This window comes from Pristiophorus japonicus, chromosome 7, assembly GCF_044704955.1.
Source record: "Pristiophorus japonicus isolate sPriJap1 chromosome 7, sPriJap1.hap1, whole genome shotgun sequence".
Lineage (NCBI taxonomy): Eukaryota > Metazoa > Chordata > Chondrichthyes > Pristiophoridae > Pristiophorus > Pristiophorus japonicus.
In genome coordinates, this window is record NC_091983.1 from 130,842,136 (window position 1) to 130,861,030 (window position 18,895).

The 18,895-nt window shown below is 42.9% G+C and overlaps 1 protein-coding gene across 3 annotated transcripts in view; it reads left to right on the forward strand.

The window, feature by feature from the left end:
* Nucleotides 1-13,566, forward strand: part of LOC139267275 (BSD domain-containing protein 1-like) — a 45,229-nt gene extending 31,663 nt beyond the window's left edge. For 2 of the 3 annotated variants that reach the window (XM_070885325.1, XM_070885328.1), the window contains 4 exons: nucleotides 400-481; nucleotides 932-1,453; nucleotides 10,380-10,483; nucleotides 10,579-13,566. In XM_070885325.1, the coding sequence (XP_070741426.1) occupies nucleotides 400-481; nucleotides 932-1,453; nucleotides 10,380-10,483; nucleotides 10,579-10,623 (753 nt within the window). In that variant the 3' untranslated portion in view covers nucleotides 10,624-13,566. The remainder of the gene's footprint in view (nucleotides 1-399; nucleotides 482-931; nucleotides 1,454-10,379; nucleotides 10,484-10,578) is intronic. The other variant, XM_070885327.1, reaches the window with a different exon arrangement.
* The last annotated feature ends 5,329 nt before the right edge of the window (nucleotides 13,567-18,895 follow it).

The following is an 18,895-nucleotide window of genomic DNA, read 5'->3' on the forward strand; positions in this document are numbered from 1 at the left end:
AGCCCTATTTCCCACCCATGTTCCTTCCTCCACTGGGACTGCAAGATAGCAGAATTACCCTTTATGTATCTTTAATACTATCAGAAGTAGAGATAAAGCCATGCCACAGTTGAGCTCATTGGATCACTATATGCATAATTGGGGCCACCGGAGATAGTTTTCCAAGGCTCCAAGCAGTGTTGCCAGCAACAAGTATAAGCAGCCATTGTTGATGGGACTGGGTGCTGTTTATCCAGCCATATTGTTCAGGCCAGCAATTCAGATCTATAATTTCTGGCCTTCTGCAGATGTAAGCATGGTCTGGGGGCAGCAAATTGAAGTAGAAGTTGTTCTGCAATATATATAAGGGCATGATAGTAAATTGTAATCTTTTTATTACTTTTTCTAACCTTTGTATAGGAAGAAGCTAGGAGAGCAGCTTTAAAAGAAAGGGCAGAACAAACCACATACTCTGAAGACCTTAAATGGGAAGATGACGAAGGTATAGGACTATTGTATAAACTCCTTAGTTTATCCAAAAAGAAGTTAATCAACAGTTTCAATCTGTGCAACTCATAAGCACCTAAGGTTCACATTGACTATTTGGTCTGACTCACTAGTTTTATTTCCAAGTGTATCATCAACTGGTATACTACTTTGCTAAATTTAGGCTTTTTGCAGCATTCAGGATTGATTTGATGCCACTTTACCATTGATTGATTGAGTCTGCTGAATTGGATAGATCTGTAAAATCGATTGTTTATGACTATAGTATTTCTACATATATGTCTTTAACTTTTACATAATTTCAACAAAATAGAAATGATTGTAATTTGCAGGTCTACCATAACATTTATTCATATTTTGGGTACATTTATATTATAATGAACCAAGAAAATGAAGGAATATGAAATTCTAAATGGTTAACTTTTTTTTCATTTTTTGCCCTTAGAAGAGTGGGCGGGCCCAAGTGTATCCTTGGGTGCTGATTTTAGACCCAATGATCTAAATATAGTAACTAAAGACATACAAAGCTGCCTCCGGCATAGTAGAACACTTGAAAAACCAGGAAACAAAATTGAAGCAACCTGCTCGAGCATCACTGTGACAAATCTTTCTGAAGGCACATCGAATGAAATTCAGGCACTTGCATTGCTTTGTGTTGAGGACAGTAAAGGAATCCAATGTAAACCCCTTGTGGGGGAACCTATCCAGATGTCAGAGGCGGTTCTGGAAATTGAGAGGAAACGTGGCAATAAAAGTGTTTCTAAGGAGGAAGAATTGTGTTATAAACTATTTGCAGATGAAGGCAAAAATATTGGCGAGGACACTTCGGGCTCCAAAGAATACCCCACATCCATTTTTGAGCTGAGAAACCGTGACGGTATCCATTTACAGTCTGACGCTGGTCATAATGCGATGTTAGAATTGGATTCTAATATTGAAGAATCTGCTTCCATTATGGATAGAAAAGGTGAGCTTTTTGCTTCAAATTATCAAACTGTCTCGCTCATTTGATTTAAAAAAAAAAAAAAATTCTTATCCTTTTTCTGCCAATAATCTCCTGTCTCTCCTGAAGGTGTTAGCTCCTGCCTTAAGTACCGTTTCATGGGCACCAGTCACTCTCTGGTACCTAGCATAAGTCACCATTCTTCAAATTTGCACCTTGATGGGAAGTGCCACCAGGCTATGTGACCATTTGAGCATCACACAATGTCTTCGACCACATTTCTCATAAGCTTACTTGGGAGGCAGCAGTTCCTGGATAGCAATCAGGAGTGGGAGTCCCGGCTGATTTTCATCTCCCGAACGCTAAGACCAGTTGTAGTACATCTACTGACAAACTGGCTGAAATCTCACTTAGCACAGAACATAAATTGAACTTGCTGTATACAGCTCAATGCCTTGGTTAGTTGAGTAATTAGAGGAGCTATTTTTAAAAATTCTCTTCAAAATGCCTTGCTCTTGAACTTAAACTACAGATTGCTTATCTGTAGTTTCAGTTGTGGAATGTATATATCAAAATTAAAAGTTTTATACTTTGCTCAGAATTCCTATTTATGTCAGACTTTGTCACAATATTTCTGTCATGTCACTTTTCAAATTGATCAGCATGAGATGCACTGCAGTAATGATTCAGTCCTCTTATCTGAGCCTCCCAGCTAGATGGCACCATGGCACTAAACTGTTGTTTATACTTGACCTATAACTGGCTGCAGTTGATTATGATCAGTTCTACCTATGTTCCTCCCACCTGTGGCCTCCTGGTACCTTGCTGATAAAATTACCTGCCACCGCTGCTTGCCCACTCCATTCCAGATGACATTGCATGCCCCAATGAAATTTGGGGCCTTTGGCCTTGACGCTTGCATATTGTATCTCATGCCTAATGAACCCTCTTTTTGTTCTGGTTTCCCAGCATTACACTAGGAACCCACACTGATTGTTTTGAAGTACCTGTACTGTGCAAATACATTACAGGGAATAGGAGTGATGGTGGGGAATGAGAGGAAGGGGTATGGATGACAATGGTGGGTGGGGTGGTAACATTAGGATGGGGGTGCAAGGAAGGGGATAGGCCAACTGCAAATACAGTGCTTCATAAAACTATAACCCTGGGAAACAGGCTAAAATTTTGGAAATTGTGCTGAGGGAGGGCAGGAGCTGGTTCTGAAAGTGAAAGGAAGATAATGAGGCTAGTGGTGATTGTAGGACATCCAGTAGGGTAAATGGGAGGTAAGGAGCAATAATTGAGGGTATAGGGGTAATGGGGGAAGATCTTCTTTCATAAGTTAAAACCTACCTCTTTGACCAAGCTTTTGTTCACCTGCGCTAATTTCTACTTATGCGGCTCGGTGTCAATTTTTTCAACTCATAATACTGCTGTGAAGCGCCTTGGGACATTTCACTATATTAAAGTTATATAAATACAAGTTGTTGTAGCAAAGCAAATCAATTGTCAATATATAAGTTAGATATCCAGGCCAAAGCTTCCGGTGTAATAGCGTGGATATCTTGTAGGTTGCCTGAAAATTTCCTCTGAGGGCAGTGCTCAATGATGTGATCCAGGGTCTGATTTGGAGCTCCACATTCACTTGATGGGGATGCTTTAATCTTCCACCTAAGGAGAAGGTGGCAGCATCTACCATGACCAGTTTTGAGGTGGTTGATGGTTGTCCACTGTTTGTGAGGAAGATTTGATCCTTCAGGTTGTACTGTGGGGTCCTCTATAAGGAATCCATTTCGTATGTCGCAGTTCTTCCAAGCATTTGGAAGGGGGAAGGTTATAGCGGTGATGGGAGGGTGAATGGTGGGAAGAACTTGGGAGAGAATATGAGATAAGAGTTTCTTTTAGCCATTAGCGGACCTCAACCACAGGTTCTCCATCTAAACTTCTCGTTCCATTATCTTTTTAAACTCTTGCTTCCAGTATTTTTTTAATAAAAAGTCTCCTACCTGGTATTTGTATTTTTTTTTAGTCCTGCTCTGAAGTGTTGGTTGCTTTTAAGTACAGCTCTCGTGTGTTTTTTTCAGTCCTGATCCATATTCTGTGTTTATTTTAGACTCACTCTGTGCTTGTTCATGTTTCTTTTTAAGGGTGCATTTACACTTTACGTTTAGCATTGCAGTTAACTCTTTGTGCTGACACTAAACCAATGCAGCATTAGTCAAGGGAATCTCGTTCTGCTGGGCTGTGGTGTCCAGTTGGCCCTGACTCTAGATTTGAGTTACACATGCTATAACTGTAGTGTTTGTTCAAAGAGCTCTGTGTTTGTATTTCTTTTAATCTCACAATTGGTATGTGTATTTTACTACCACTCTACTATTTTCTATTAAATACTGTTAAGTACAGCTCTACTGCTTTTCAAACTCACTCCCAGTATTTGTTTATATTTCAGTCCCATTTCTGCTTTGGTGTTGTTAAACGAGTCCATCATTATAAAACACCATGTTCTCTGACTTCTCTTTGTCAATGTCATGGGAGATTCACTGCTGTATAAAAAGTTGTGTCCAGTGCCCACTTCTTATTTCACACCATTTCTTGTGTTAGGATTTTGACATTCCTGGGATAATGCCTCGATTTAATAACTGCCTTTCGGTCCTTCTAATGCTGCTGGAACTGCTGCTCCTCCAAACTTCATCTTCCAGCTCAAGTTTCTCCCACTGCTAGGTGGCACTACTGCTTCTGCACAATAATGCCTTTCATGGTGGTATTTAAAATGACTAACATTCTGTTGAAATTCTGCTTCCAGTAATAAATTAAAGCATAGATCTGCCTTCGACCATGATGTGAAAAAGCCATGAAGAATTTACTCACCATATTTTGCAAACTTTGTGAAACTAGAAAAGGCCTACCATTTTGGTTCTGTGCTAAAGGCAAGAACTTTGCTGATGTGCATTTCCCATATTTACATTGATCCAAAGGGCTTACTGTTGCATTTGGCTTTTTGTTGTCTTAATAAGGCTATATTTGTGTCTCCCTGAGAACAAGAGCCTCAAAATTACAGACCAGAATCTTCCCAGCCCTGCAAGTGTGGGTTTGGAGGTGGACAAAATGGCCCTGATTGACAGCGAGTAAACCCGCCTCCATATTAGTTTCTCAACTGTCAGGTCTATGTGTGGATCGCAAGCTTTGGGACATTTAATTAAGATAGTTAGGAGGTAATTAAATGCTACTTAAGAGGATTAAAAGCAGGCAATTTTACAATTTTACCAACCTTTTGAAATGTTTGCCATCCCTCGGAAAGTACGCCAGGTAAGTGTGTCAGGTTTTCAGTGACTCTCCATTACTTTGGCTAGTTAACTGCTGCAGAAGAGGTATAAAAGCTACCATTTCAGAGCTGGTAACTTTCCAATGTCAGAAACTGAAGCATTCAGGATTTGGAAGAGACTTTTGACCTGTAAACAGTTTGGAAGAGTTTGCACTGACCCCTCCGCTGACCTGACTGCTCGACAAGGTGGATGCAGAGAGGATATTTCCACTCCGGGGGGAGGGGGAGGGGGAGGGGAGGGAGGGGGAGGGGGAGGGGGAGGGAGGGGAAGGGGGGGGAAGGGAGGGGGGAGGGGGGGGGGAGGGGGGAGGGAACTAAAACTAGTGGACATAGTCTTAGAATAAGGGGCCGTCCATTTAAAATTGAGATGAGGAGAAATTTCTTCTCTGAGGGTTGAAAATCTATGGAATTCTCTGCTCCAGAGAGTTGTGGAGGCTGGGTCATTGAATATATTTAAGGCGGAGATAGACAAATTTTTGAGCGATAAGGGAGTAAAGTGTTATGGGGAGCGGGCAGGGAAGCGGAGCTGAGTCCATGATCCGATCAGCCATGATCTTATTGAATAGCGGAGCAGACTCGGGCCAAGTGGCCTACTCATGCTCCTATTTCTTATGTTCTTATGTTCTCTTCACTGTCATCTCCTTGGAGCAAACTCTCTCACCATTAACCGATCATTTGTGTCATCTCAACCTCACCTGCAATTTATTTCAGCAGCACGGTGCCCTTGAAAAATTCTCACCTTAGTCCTCAGAATCCCATCACGGTCAGCCCAACACCAACATCACTAAACACACCAGAATCACCAACAACACCAACCTTCTCCACAATCAACTGATGTGGCACAGGGCATTAGCAACTGACCACATTGCTGCCCAGGATGCCAGTGATGGCCTCACCATGGCCACATTTACTTCACTTGACGCTGTACACCCTGACTGCCACATGATGCGCCAGGTTGGCACCACCCCACACCAGCTCCATAAAGCACCCCTGCAATGCCCATTCCAATGCAAGCCATTCCTTTCACACTCATCACCATTGTGGGGGGTGGGGGGGGGTACCCTTGTGTCTCACCATTCGCTACAACTCACTAAGCCACTTCCAAAGGTTCCCACAAATCTGTCCAAGGATGCAGTGTGCTGAAAATAAAGTTTTCAGGGCCCGAACTTGGTCAAAGCCAAGTGCCGCCCAATGGACTGCCGATGGTTGCCGAGAGACTGGGTGGTACTTTGCCAGGAAGATTCCTCTAAAAGAGACGACAGTACTGCCCAGCAGCAAAATAACGGCTTACGACATCAATCTGGGCGGCAGCAGGCGGGAGCTCCCAATCTCAGTGACAAATGTGATCCTCGCTAAAGTGCCGCCAAGGATTGAGTCGAGGCGGTCAGTGTGCGGGGGGGGGATACCTAATAATAAAAATATTTTAAAAAAACACTGGAACACCTTCGTGGACCCCATACTGATAAATTGCTGGGAAAGAAAATTAAAAGATGTTCACTAACCTTTTTTTGCAGGTCTTCTTACTTACCGTCTGGGTTAGACCTGTCTCCACGCAGCGGTCCTTCCCACTGCTGCCGCTGACTCCTGTCCAGAGGAATCTGCCAGCTTGGTGGGCGGGAGGACACTTGCGCGACTTGGCCACCAGTGGCCGTCACTGGGTGGTATCCGGCAGTAGTACCCTCCCGCTGGCTGCAGACCTGGAAATATTTGTCACCGAGGGGAGACTGCTGAAAAAACTCGGCGACAGTGGGCAGTAAGGCCACCAATTTTGGGCCCTCAATGCCTGACAACACATCAACATAAACTTTATGTGAACATTGGCTAAAACACCCAGGTGCCTACCCTTGTGTGTTGCTGGTTAGTATGATTGGACAAGGATGAGGGTGAGTGCGAGGGGGTGGCTAGTAAGATGGGGAACTGATAATGTAGATAGTGAGAGAGGGATGGGTGGAGGAGCAAGGTAAATTGGTGTGAGTAAGGATGTGCAAGATTAGGGAAGGCTGAGTGATGGGGATGTGATGAGTGGCACAGCAGGATGAGGTTGAATGTGGTTTTGCAGTAACATTTTGTGATCTACTGAGATCGTTGAAAGGTTTGCGCCACTGCAGCCAGTTCCTCCTAATGACAACCCTGCTTATGCAACCAGGCTACTTTGGTGTCCTGGGGAAGTCTCTTCCGTCGATGTGAAGGGAAGAGAACCTCCATGCATGCTGTGACTCCCTCCATAAGCATCTGGAGGGAGTGATGGGAGAGCCTGGGTGCAGCCGTGCACCTTTGTGTAGTGCTTGTCAGTATTTGCAGAACTAACACTGACAGAAGAACTGTCAAAGTAATGTGTGCATGATCTCTTTAAGGACACCGGCTGTTGACGCGTCATCAAATTACATCATTGGACTGGCTTCCTGTTAATTGGCCGGTAACCCCACAGGGCGGGCTTAACAAGTCCCATCATTGGTTCATTATCCCCATTGCTGCGAAAGGGCGGGCTGGAGCCAGGAGCGTGTTTCCCACATACCACCAACCCTGGCCACACAGGACTCGCCGTGGGTGGGAATGTGAACCCTACTCAATTCTGTCTGAAATTCTTTTTTGTCTGCTATTTGGTGGAGATAATAACCTGTTTACTTTAAATCTATTTAAAGCATCAAAATAGATAAATTTCAGAGGAATACATTAAAAATTCATACTCTGATACAATTTAAGATCGTGTATTTTTAAATCACAATCTAAAATGCTTTCTGTAGTTCTGCAACAGATTTATACTGATGTAACAAGAACTGACTAATGTCATTCCCTCCCCTACTGCAATATTGTTTTTCACTAATTAAAAATGTTTTTGTTAGCAATAACTGAGAATTTAAATCAGTTTCATCTTGTGTAGTTGAAACGGAGGTTGTTCACTTGACCTTTAGACTGCGCAAGTTCTGAGGAATTCTAAGCTCCCTGTTACTCACTGAAATAAACTCTAATATTACAGAAATAAAGCTCATCAGATGTTAGGAATAACTATTACTGTAATAACTGTATAGAACAAAATTACATGTAATTTTAAATACTTCTATTTTTCTTGCTCTTATTTTTAGAACTGATTTTACTAAATTTGAAATCTCGTCTCATTGGCTGAAAATTAATTCCAGAATATGTTGTTTTTTTAGCTAATCCGTATCTAGGTCTAAATATTAGCATGGTCACATGGTAGAGATGACCAGGTTAACTTGTAAGATAATTTTAACATGTTTAGCACAAGGACAATGGTACTGGATACGTTATCTCATTATGATAGAAGAGTAGGATAGCTTAGTGGTGAGATCTTTTAATAAACTGTCACAGATTTATTTTTGGGTGAAGTTTATTGCTGAGTAAGGTGCTTAGAATAGTTAACAACTAGATTGGTCTTCACAAGAAAGGCAGCTGAAAGGTTGAACAAGATTTGGAAGAATAAAAGCCAGTTATTTATAACACAGACTGTTAGAAACTATGGCACCAATTTTAGTCTTGTTACCACCCCATTTATGCCTATAAATGGGACGGTAGTGGGACAAGCATTACAAAACAAAATGTCAACTTAGAACATAAGAACATAAGAATTAGGAACAGGAGTAGGCCATCTAGCCCCTCGAGCCTGCTCCGCCATTCAACAAGATCATGGCTGATCTGGCCGTGGACTCAGCTCCACTTACCCGCCCGCTCCCCGCAACCTTTAATTCCCTTATTGGTTAAAAAATCTATCTATCCGTGACTTGAATACATTCAATGAGCTAGTCTCAACTGCTTCCTTGGGCAGAGAATTCCACAGATTCACAACCCTCTGGGAGAAGAAATTCCTTCTCAACTCGGTTTTAAATTGGCTCCCCCGTATTTTGAGGCTGTGCCCCCTAGTTCTAGTCTTCCCGACCAGTGGAAACAACCTCTCTGCCTCTATCTTGTCTATCCCTTTCATTATTTTAAATGTTTCTATAAGATCACCCCTCATCCTTCTGAACTCCAACGAGTAAAGACCCAGTCTACTCAATCAATCATCATAAAGTAACCCCCTCATCTCCGGAATCAGCCTAGTGAATCGTCTCTGTACCCCCTCCAAAGCTAGTATATCCTTCCTTAAGTAAGGTGACCAAAACTGCACGCAGTACTCCAGGTGCGGCCTTACCAATACCCTATATAGTTGCAGCAGGACCTCCCTGCTTTTGTACTCCATCCCTCTTGCAATGCTGGGGTCTGATTTTTAGGTGGATCTTGATTTTACATGGCCAGTGCTCTTGGCTGAAATAGGTGGGGACCTAATTAAACACTTGAGAAAGGAGTCAGGTGAGGCAGTTAAGACCTCACAAAGATTTTCAAGTAAGTTAGCTCTGCCACCACTACTTCCCCCACAAATCATGGGCAGTACAAGTAAGGAACTGGCCATTTACTGTACTATTCAAAGCAATACACACCTGCTATCATTTAAATTGCTGCAAAGGTTTGGGAGATGTTTTGTTCATAATTTATAGTGTTTTTAAGTGCTTCTAGTGGCTGACCAACATTATGAAATCTTAAGGGGGTACTAATAATACCCCTTTTTCCCCAAAATGGGCATCTTTCTAGCAATCCTGTTCTGGCTAGAGGAAGAGGAGTTTCAGCAACAGGTGGAAGGAGCACATAGAGCTCCGGCTGCAGGGAAACCAGGAAGAAAGAGCCAAGCTGGCAGGAATTATTACCCTCCCAACAGTGTCTATAGGCACAGCATATCATACCTGCCCATTTCTAAGGAACAGTGCATGAGGAGGCTACAATTTTCTAGGGTCTTTCAGAGATGCAGCACCTCTGGCAACCAACTGTCACGACAAGCACAAAGTTGTCTGTTGCAGTCAAGGTCACTGCAGCCTTAAACATCTTTACCTCCTGCTCCATCCAGGCTGCTGCAGGGAATATTAATCAGCCTGCAGTTCATGCTCGCATTAAGCAGGTGACTGATGCCATGTTTACTAGAGCAAACACTTGAATCACTTTCTCCATAGAAAACCGTAAGCAGCAGGATAGGCCTTTTGAGTTTTCACAGATTACATGCCTCCCCCAGGCCCAGGTGGTCAATGCTGGGTGTGCATATTCAAATGAGGCCCATGCATTAAAATGACTCTAACCATTCTGGGAGGACATTGGGCAGGCATCACAATTGCAGCTCCCACCTCCAGCCCAGTGTCTGTTCAAGTTAAAATTGGCCCCACTGTTATTCTGTTGACTGCAGCTTTGTTTTGAGTTTGGAAATCACTAAAGATTGCTCCTTTGTTGGTGGAAAAGGCTGCTGCTTAATTGGTCTAAATCCACCAATGAGAGAGAAGTCTTTGCCAATCATCAAGATTCACATTAGTTCAAAACAGTGCAACCAGCAGGAGAAAAAATGTATGTGAATAAGTGCTTTTGTAGCTGAAGAATGAGATTTTGAGGGCTGGAACTGGCCATATATTGGCTACCCAAGGGTTATGACATTGAATTTTGAGTGACATTCCAGTTATAATAGTTGGGACAATGGTTTTTAACAATAATAATCCATATTATTGATACCTATTTGGAAACTCTTTTCTCGGTAACATGATTTGATGAATTGTGTTTTACAGACTTCGGTTTCACAGTGTTGTTTTTTTGCTACAGAAAGCACTTCAAATTATATTGAAGATTGGGATGAAGATTTTGCTCTAGATATGACTGAAGAGGAAATCCAGATGACTTTATCTCAAGCTGCAGCCTCAGGAGAGGTGCTTGTTTTGTTCTGCAATGCTTTTGTGCCTTGGTGATTACAGATTCCAAGGTGGCCACAATAATGTAATTAAAACTTTTTTCTCTTTTGCAGCTTGAACCCGAAGAGTGGGATGATTGGTTATCCGAACAGAAGTGAATCCTTTTAACACATCCAGACTATGGCCTACAGTATTTGTTGCACAAGAGCATAAGTAACTGGATGCTGTGCCAACAAACTGTTGCCATTATTTGAGTGCTGCATTAAAAGAGACAGCCAACTTTCTGGACCACATGACTGTATCAAATCTATAGCATCTCACTCACTAACTGTCATTTTTATATTAATGTGTAGTTTTATGAAGTGATTGAAGATCTGCCTTTGAACATAACCTAGACCTAATACGGAATGTGAAATTTCAGTGATGGGTACTAATGGTGAATAAAATTCTGGCAACCTTGGTCTAATCCACAGTGTTTGTGTTCATACCACAGCAGAAAATTGACTGGTTTTCTTTTAAAAGTTGCAAGAATAAGACTGAGGAATGGGATTATCAAAAATTCAGTGCATTATTGTTCATGAATGCGATCGGTAGCCTCGATAACCCTGTGGAATCCAGAAATACTTAAAAAATTTGATGGCCTAGTCAATCGTCAGTGTGGAAGCGCTGTCAACTTGCATAAATTGATCTGTCCTGAAAAATAAGGCATTGGTAACTTGCTTTATAGAGGAGTGCGCAGAAAATTGGCTAATCTGACACAAGTCCTCTGTGGCCACCTGGAATGAGTCCTGTCACATAAAAGTTGAGAGCTGTGGTTACTTTCTGTGCTGCAGTCAGAGCTATACATTCTGTGACTCTTGCTTCCAGATCTGACTGCAGCAGCAAATAGAGCTCCTTAGCTTCACGACTGAAGCGCAGCCTCCAGAGACAGAGCTCCTCGGAAAGGTCTGTGTGCCCTGGTTGATGCATCCTGCTGGATGGGTACTGCTAAGATGGAGTAGCTCTTCTCTGGTGCTGCTCAAGAAATCTGCCTCCCCCTACAGCTTCCTACTGCTCTTCTTGACATGGTCTAAGCTTCCTGAATCTGTCCTTAAAAATAATTGTCTTCAACATTTACTGTGTTGATTGGATGGATGATGTTTGTGGTTGAACACAAGAAAATATGTTAGTTTTTCTTTGCTTTTAAGGCTTAACTACCTTGCCACCTCCTTAATTAAGATTTGTTCTAAATTCCAGCCACATTCTCTCTATATAATAGTCACTGAAGCCTTTAGCAAATTTATTTGTCAGTCAGACTTCCATCAATATAAAAATATTAATTGCATTTCTATGCCACCTGTTCACATCAAAGTTTTAATGTGTTTCTCAGTGCTGCAGAATGGAGTATGTTTCCATTTATGTTCAGTCAGGCTCAGCAGGGTGAGGGGCAGTGTTTAAGCTATTCTATCTTTACTGTGCCTCAGTTATATCCTCAATTAGAAACCCACTACAGCAGTATGAAACTTTTCATTTCTACTGACTTTTTTTGGCCTCTCCAGGTTTACAGCCAATTTGTAAGTAATTTTATGCGTTGGAACTGCCAAAATTAATTTCATCCAACACCCAGATGGCAATGAAAAAATTTCTAGTCTGTTCACCACAAATGCCCATAAATTGCTGCAAATTGCTAATAAATTGGTTAGGATTCAATCAGTGCAGCTTTGAATGCTGAGTAAACAAAAATGTTAAATTGTTCCTTTCATTAACATTTTACAATAAACTATTTATTATTAGAAATGAAATTGAAAAAAGTAAACTTTGTTGGGTTTTTTTCATACTCTGGTTTCTGGGATTGTTTCTGTGTTTAAAGTTATAATTTCTAAAGATCAAAGCTCATATGTGATCTAAGAAATACTGTGGCAAGCGTGGCCTCTGATCCCTCCAGGATATTACAAACACAAATATGCAGACATGTAACCTTGAAAAGTAGAATTCTCACATCCATCTAGATGTGTATCAAATGTTGATTAGCTGTCCCCAAAAGGACAAAAATAATTGCCTTCTACGTTTATTGTGTAGTTGGCTGGGTGACGTGATTGAATGCAAGAAAAGATGAGTTTTATTTCTTTGGTTTGAACGCTGCAAAAATAATGTGTTGAATGTTATGTTTGTAGAAAAATCAACTAGCGACAGTTAATGTAGGACTTTTTGCATTGATAGTAAATGTCCTTTGAAAGCAGATCTTACTATTCCTATATTGTATCTGTCAACCAAATGTATGTAATAATTTCTAAAGTAAGAATACCACAGCAAAGAGATTTAAATGACTATATTCTGTTTTGACAAATGCTACTGGCATTACTGTTCTTTATTTGACTTGTGATAGGCAAAGCCATAGAGATTTGAAAACCAGGATGCAAATTTTAAAATTGAGGTATTGCCAGACCGGGAGAACGGGACTTGGTCCGACTTTGGATATGGGCAGTTTTGGATGAGCAAGTTTATGGAGGGTGAAAGATGGGAGGCTGACCAAATTGACCCAAGGTTCATTTCCAGTTCTTTAAAGCTGTCAGTTTAAATCTTTAGGAATTGTAAAAAGGATGGACTGCATGCATTCAAATATCACTAGGTTTTTTTTTAAGAATTCATGAAAACGTGAATGCCAATGTCTGACAGTAAAAAAAAAAATCATGCTTTCAATAATGAACTTTATGCCTTTAATACAAATAGAGTTTAAAAGTTAAACTTGTGTAAATAAATGTCAATCCCTTTACTGTATTTCCAGATGAAAGTGAAGATGATTTAATTAATGTTTAAAGTTGCACAAATTTGAAAATGCAGTCAAATTTGAATTTGAACGTTAACATTTTACTTAACATTAAAGGAACATATTAAATCTGTTCCATTAATGTCTCAATTTCTATATGTGGTGAATAAATGCATTCCAAACTATTGGATTATACGCAAAAGCTTCCTGTCATACTAAAAAAATTAACTCAGCCTCCAAGGAACTTAGGTGATGCTGACAAACAGCTCGGTCTTTTGTTTTGTGATTGATCGGATCCGATTGTAGATTTGTAATTACTCCCAAATATCCTTATGTACCTTTTGACATTTTTCAAGCTTCCGTATTTATTCTTTTTGTATGTGTATAAATGTTATTTAATCATTTACAATATATGCTTTTCCTTTTAGAATTTCTTATTTTCTGAATTATCATACAACCCATAGCCAATCTCGCGAGTCATCAGATAAAAGACAAGTTTTTTTTAAAACATGTCTGAAATACGAACAATAAATCCCCTTCTGTTGCTTTTGTCCACATCCCCCAGAGTGGTTACCAGAATAAATGATCAAATAGTTACTGATATAAAGAGATCTCCCACTCCATTGTTCACAGCTTTTGTGATGCCTAGACCACAGTTCTGATTTTTAGCTGTTAATACTGCCTAGCTCTTTAAGGCTGCTGTTTTTAAAATGCAAGCATAGTTAGTTCTAACTGGTTGTAAATTGCTGAGGTTATTCACAATGCAAATCATCGAATGATACAGCACAGAAGGAGGCCATTTGGCCCATCGTGCCTGTGCCAGCACTTTGGTACAGCTATCCAATGTGTTATGTCTATAATGTACTTATGAATGACACCACGAGGCAATGTGTTGTACTCAAACTGTAGTGAACTTGGTCCTTTATTCCAAACTCCAGAGAGTTGCACAAGCATGGTGTGCAGCCTTTTATACAAGGCCCTGCCACCAGGGCAGGAAACCCCCGGCCTCCACCAGTTGCACCCTCTAGTGGTGCCAGCATGTATGTACACAGTGTAAACCTTATTGACAGTTCATCAGGTAAACAAGTCTCCATCTTATGCAATCACGCAGTGACTACACAGAGAATATATCTATAGTCTGCATATACAACACAATTAGTCACCGCTGCTCCTTCCCCATAGCACTGTAATTATTTTTCCTTCAATTATTTATCCAATTCCCTTTTTGAAAGTTGCTATTGAATTTGCTTCCACTGCACTTTCAGTCAATGCATTCCAGAGCACAACTCGCTGTGTTTAAAACAAAAAGAAGTTTCCTTATGTCGCTTTTGGTTCTTTTGCCAATCATCTTAAGTCTATGTCCTCTGGTTACTGACCCTTCTGCCTCAGGGAACAATTTCTCCTTATTTATGAAAAACATTCATGATTTTGAGCACCTTCTTTGTGCTAAGGAGAACAACCTCAGCTTCTCCAGTCTCCACATAACCGGAATTCCTCACCCCGGTACCATTGTAGTAAATCTCTTTAAGGTCTTGACATGCTTCCTAAAGTATGGTGCCTCCAGCTGAGACCTACTAGTGTTTTATAACTTCCATGTGTTTGTATATGCCTCTATTTCCATATGCCTCTATTTATAAAGCCAAGGATCCTATATGTTTTTTTTAAACAGCCTTCTCAACTTGTCCTGCTTCCTTCAAATATTTGCGTGCATACACTCCCAGGTCTCTCTGTTCCTGCACACGCTTTGACATTGTACTATTTAGTTTATATTGCCACTCCTCATTCTTCCTACCAAAATGTATCACTTCACACTTCTGTGTTGTTAAATTTCATCTGCCATGTGCCTGGGCACTTCACCAGTCTGACTTATGTCCTGAAATCTATTATCCTCTTGGTTGTCTACATCATTTCCAAGTTTCATATTATCTGCAAACTCTGAAATTATTCCCTGTATACACCAGTTCAGGTCATTAGTATACTGTATATCAAAAAGAGCAGTGATCCTAATACTGACACATGGGGGAATACTCTGCTCCAGTCTGAAAAATAACCGTTCAGCACTACTCTGCTTTCTGTCACTTAGTCAATTTTGTCCCTTTTTAGTCCCGTGGGCTTAAATTTTGCTAACAAGTCTATTATGTGGTACTTTATCAAACACCTTTTTGAAAGTCCATATACACAACGTCAACCGGCCTACCCTCATCAACTCTCTCCGTTGTAAGTTTCTGAAATGTTAGTTTCAGGCTGAATGTAATATGATTAGTGATACGTCCTTACTACACAGTATAAATGCACAAGAGGCCCATGCTTGAGAGAAGGTCAGTCTGTGACCTATCCTTTATTACTTAGCACTCAAGTGATGAAGGTGGGTGGAGCTTCCCCTTTTATACCTGAAGGTCCAGGTTAGGAGTGTCTCCCACCTAGTGGTCAGTGTTGTCATGGTGTACAAATTAGGTCAGTTTATACATGGGTTACAATGCTGGTTGAATACATGACATCACCTCCCCCCCAAAGTCTTATTGGGATCACTGGTTGAGTCTCTGGTGGTTTACGCTCCCTTGCAGAGCGCCTGAGTTGGGGCTCCGGTTGTTGGGCGCTGGCCTGAGTGTCTGCTGTTTGCAGTGCCTCAGGCCTGTCCGGACTGCCCACAGTGACTGGGCTCTCCTCCCTTTGGTTCCAGTGTTCGGTCACCTGTGGTGGAGTGAACTCTATATCGTGTTCTTCCTCTGCTTCTTCTATGGGGTTGCTGAACCTCCTTTTTGTTTGATCCACATGTTTGCGGCAGATTTGTCCATTGGTAAGTTTAACTACCAGAATCCTATTTCCCTCTTTGGCAACCACAGTGCCTGCGAGCCATTTGGGCCCTGCAGCGTAGTTGAGGACAAAAACAGGATCATTTACATCAATACATCGCGACCTCGCATTCCTGTCATGGTAGTGATATTGTGACTGGCGCCTGCTCTCGACAATTTCTTTCATGGTGGGGTGTATAAGGGATAATCGGGTTTTGAGCGTCCTTTTCATTAGTAGCTCTGCGGGTGGAACCCCTGTGAGCGAGTGTGGTCAGGATCTACAGGCCAACAGGAGGCGTGATAAGCGGGTTTGTAGGGAACCCCCTTGAAATCTGAGCATCCCCTGTTTGATTATCTGCACTGCTCGTTCTTCCTGGCCGTTTGAGGCCGGCTTGAACGATGCCGTTCTAACATGGTTAATTCCATTGCCTGCCATGAAGTCCTGGAATTCAGTGCTTGTGAAGCTGACCAAGATGTCCGGTAGACCGTGGGCGGCGAACATTGCCTGTAGACTTTCTACCGTGGCAGAGGCTGTGCTTGAATTTAAAATATCACACTCGATCCATTTGGAGTAGGCGTCTACTACAACCAAAAACATTTTCCCCATGAAAGGACCTGTGTAGTCCACATGGATGCGTGACCAAGGCTTGGCGGGCCAGGGGCTAAGGGGGGCTTCCCTGGGCGCATGGCCCAGCTGGGCACATGTGTTGCACCTGCGAACACAAAGTTCCAGATCTGCGTCTATCCCTGGCCACCAAACATGTGACCTGGCAATTGCCTTCATCGTGACAATGCCCGGGTACCCATTGTGGAGTTCTCTGATGAACACCTCTCTGCCCATCTGGGGCATGACTACTCGGTTTCCCCACAGTAGGCAATCGGCCTGAATCGAGAGTTCATCCTTGCGCCTGTGAAATGGTTTAACTTTCTCAGGGCATGCCCTGTACGTGGCTACCCAGTCCCCATTCAGGACACATTTCTTGACAAGAGACAATAGCTGGTCTCTATTTCTCCAGACTTTAATCTGACGGGCTGTCACGGGTGAGCCTTCACTTTCGAAAGCTTCAACAGCCATGACCATCTCAGCAGCATGCTCGGTAGCCCCCTCAGTGGTGGCTAGTGGGAGCCTGGTGAGTGCATCGGCGCAGTTTTCGGTGCCCAGTCTGTGCCGAATTGTGTAGTCATAGGCAGCTAACGTGAGTGCCCACCTCTGTATGCGGGCCGATGCGTTTGCATTTATGGCCTTGTTTTCGGCCAAAAGGGACGTTAGGGGTTTGTGATCTGTCTCCAGCTCAAATTTCCTGCCAAACAGGTACTGGTGCATTTTCTTTACCGCAAATACACACGCAAGTGCCTCTTTTTCTACCATCCCGTAGCCCCTTTCTGCCTGGGACAGACTCCTGGAGGCATAAGCTACCGGCTGTAACTGACCCTTGGCATTGACATGCTGCAACACACACCCGACACCATAGGACGACGCGTCGCACGTTAACACAAGTTTCTTACATGGGTCATATAGCGTTAACAGATTGTTGGAACATAACAAATTGCGTGCTCTATTAAAAGCCCTTTCCTGGCTGTCCCCCCAGACCCATTCGCGACCTTTGCGTAGGAGCATGTGTAGCGGCTCTAGCAGCGTGCTCAATTTGGGAAGGAAGTTACCAAAATAGTTCAGGAGCCCCAGGAACGAACGCAGCTCCGTCGTGTTACGGGGTCTGGGTGCTCTCTGGATCGCTTCCGTCTTGGATGCAGTAGGGCTGATCCCGTCTGCTGCTGCCCTCATCCCCAGGAATTCTACCTCTGGAGCTAGGAAGACGAACTTCGCCTTTTTCAGTCGCAGACCTACCCAGTCCAGTCTGCGTAGCACCTTCTCCAGGTTGTGGAGGTGTTCTTCAGTATCGTAACCCGTAATGAGGATGTCGTCCTGAAAAACCACCGTCCCTGGAATCGACTTGAGGAGGCTTTCCATATTTCGTTGGAAGATCGCGGCGGCCGAGCGAATCCCGAACGGACATCTGTTGTACTCAAACAACCCCTTGTGTGTCATGATGGTGGTCAGCTTCTTCGACTCACTCGCCAGCTCCTGGGTCATGTAAGCTGAGGTCAGGTCCAATTTTGAAAAAAGTTTGCCACCGGATAGCATCGCAAAGAGGTCCTCTGCTCTCGGTAGCGGGTACTGGTCTTGGAGTGACACCCGATTGATGGTGGCCTTGTAATCACCACATATCCTGACTGACCCATCCGCCTTGAGCACCGGCACAATCGGGCTCGCCCAGTCACTGAATTCGACTGGCGAGATGATGCCTTCCCTCAACAGGCGGTCCAATTCACCTTCTATCTTTTCCCGCATCACGTACGGCACCGCTCTGGCCTTGTGGTGTACTGGTCTGGCTTCCGGGTTTATGTGAATCACTACCTTGGCCCCCATGAAAGTGCCGGGTTGAAATAATGAGTCAAATTTGTCCAGGACCTGTGAGCATGATACTCGCTCCACAGAGGAAATTGCATTGGCATCGCCCCATTTCCAGTTCATGACAGCAAGCCAACTCCTCCCCAGTAGTGCGGGACCGTCCCCTGGGACAATCCAGAGTGGCAACCTGTTCTCCGAATCTTTGTGGGTCAAGACTACCATGGCGCTGCCTTGCACCGGAATGATCTGCTTTGTATAAGTCCGTAGCTGTGCGTCAATCGGCGATAATTTTGGCCTCCTGGCCTTGGATGCCCACAACTTTTTGAACTGTTTGATACCCATCAGGGACTGGCTGGCACCCGTGTCCAACTCCATTGATACTGGGATGCCATTGAGGAGCACTTTCATCATTATCGGTGGCGTCCTGGTGTATGAACTGTATACGTGCTCCACATGAACTCACTGAACTTTAGCTTCCAGCG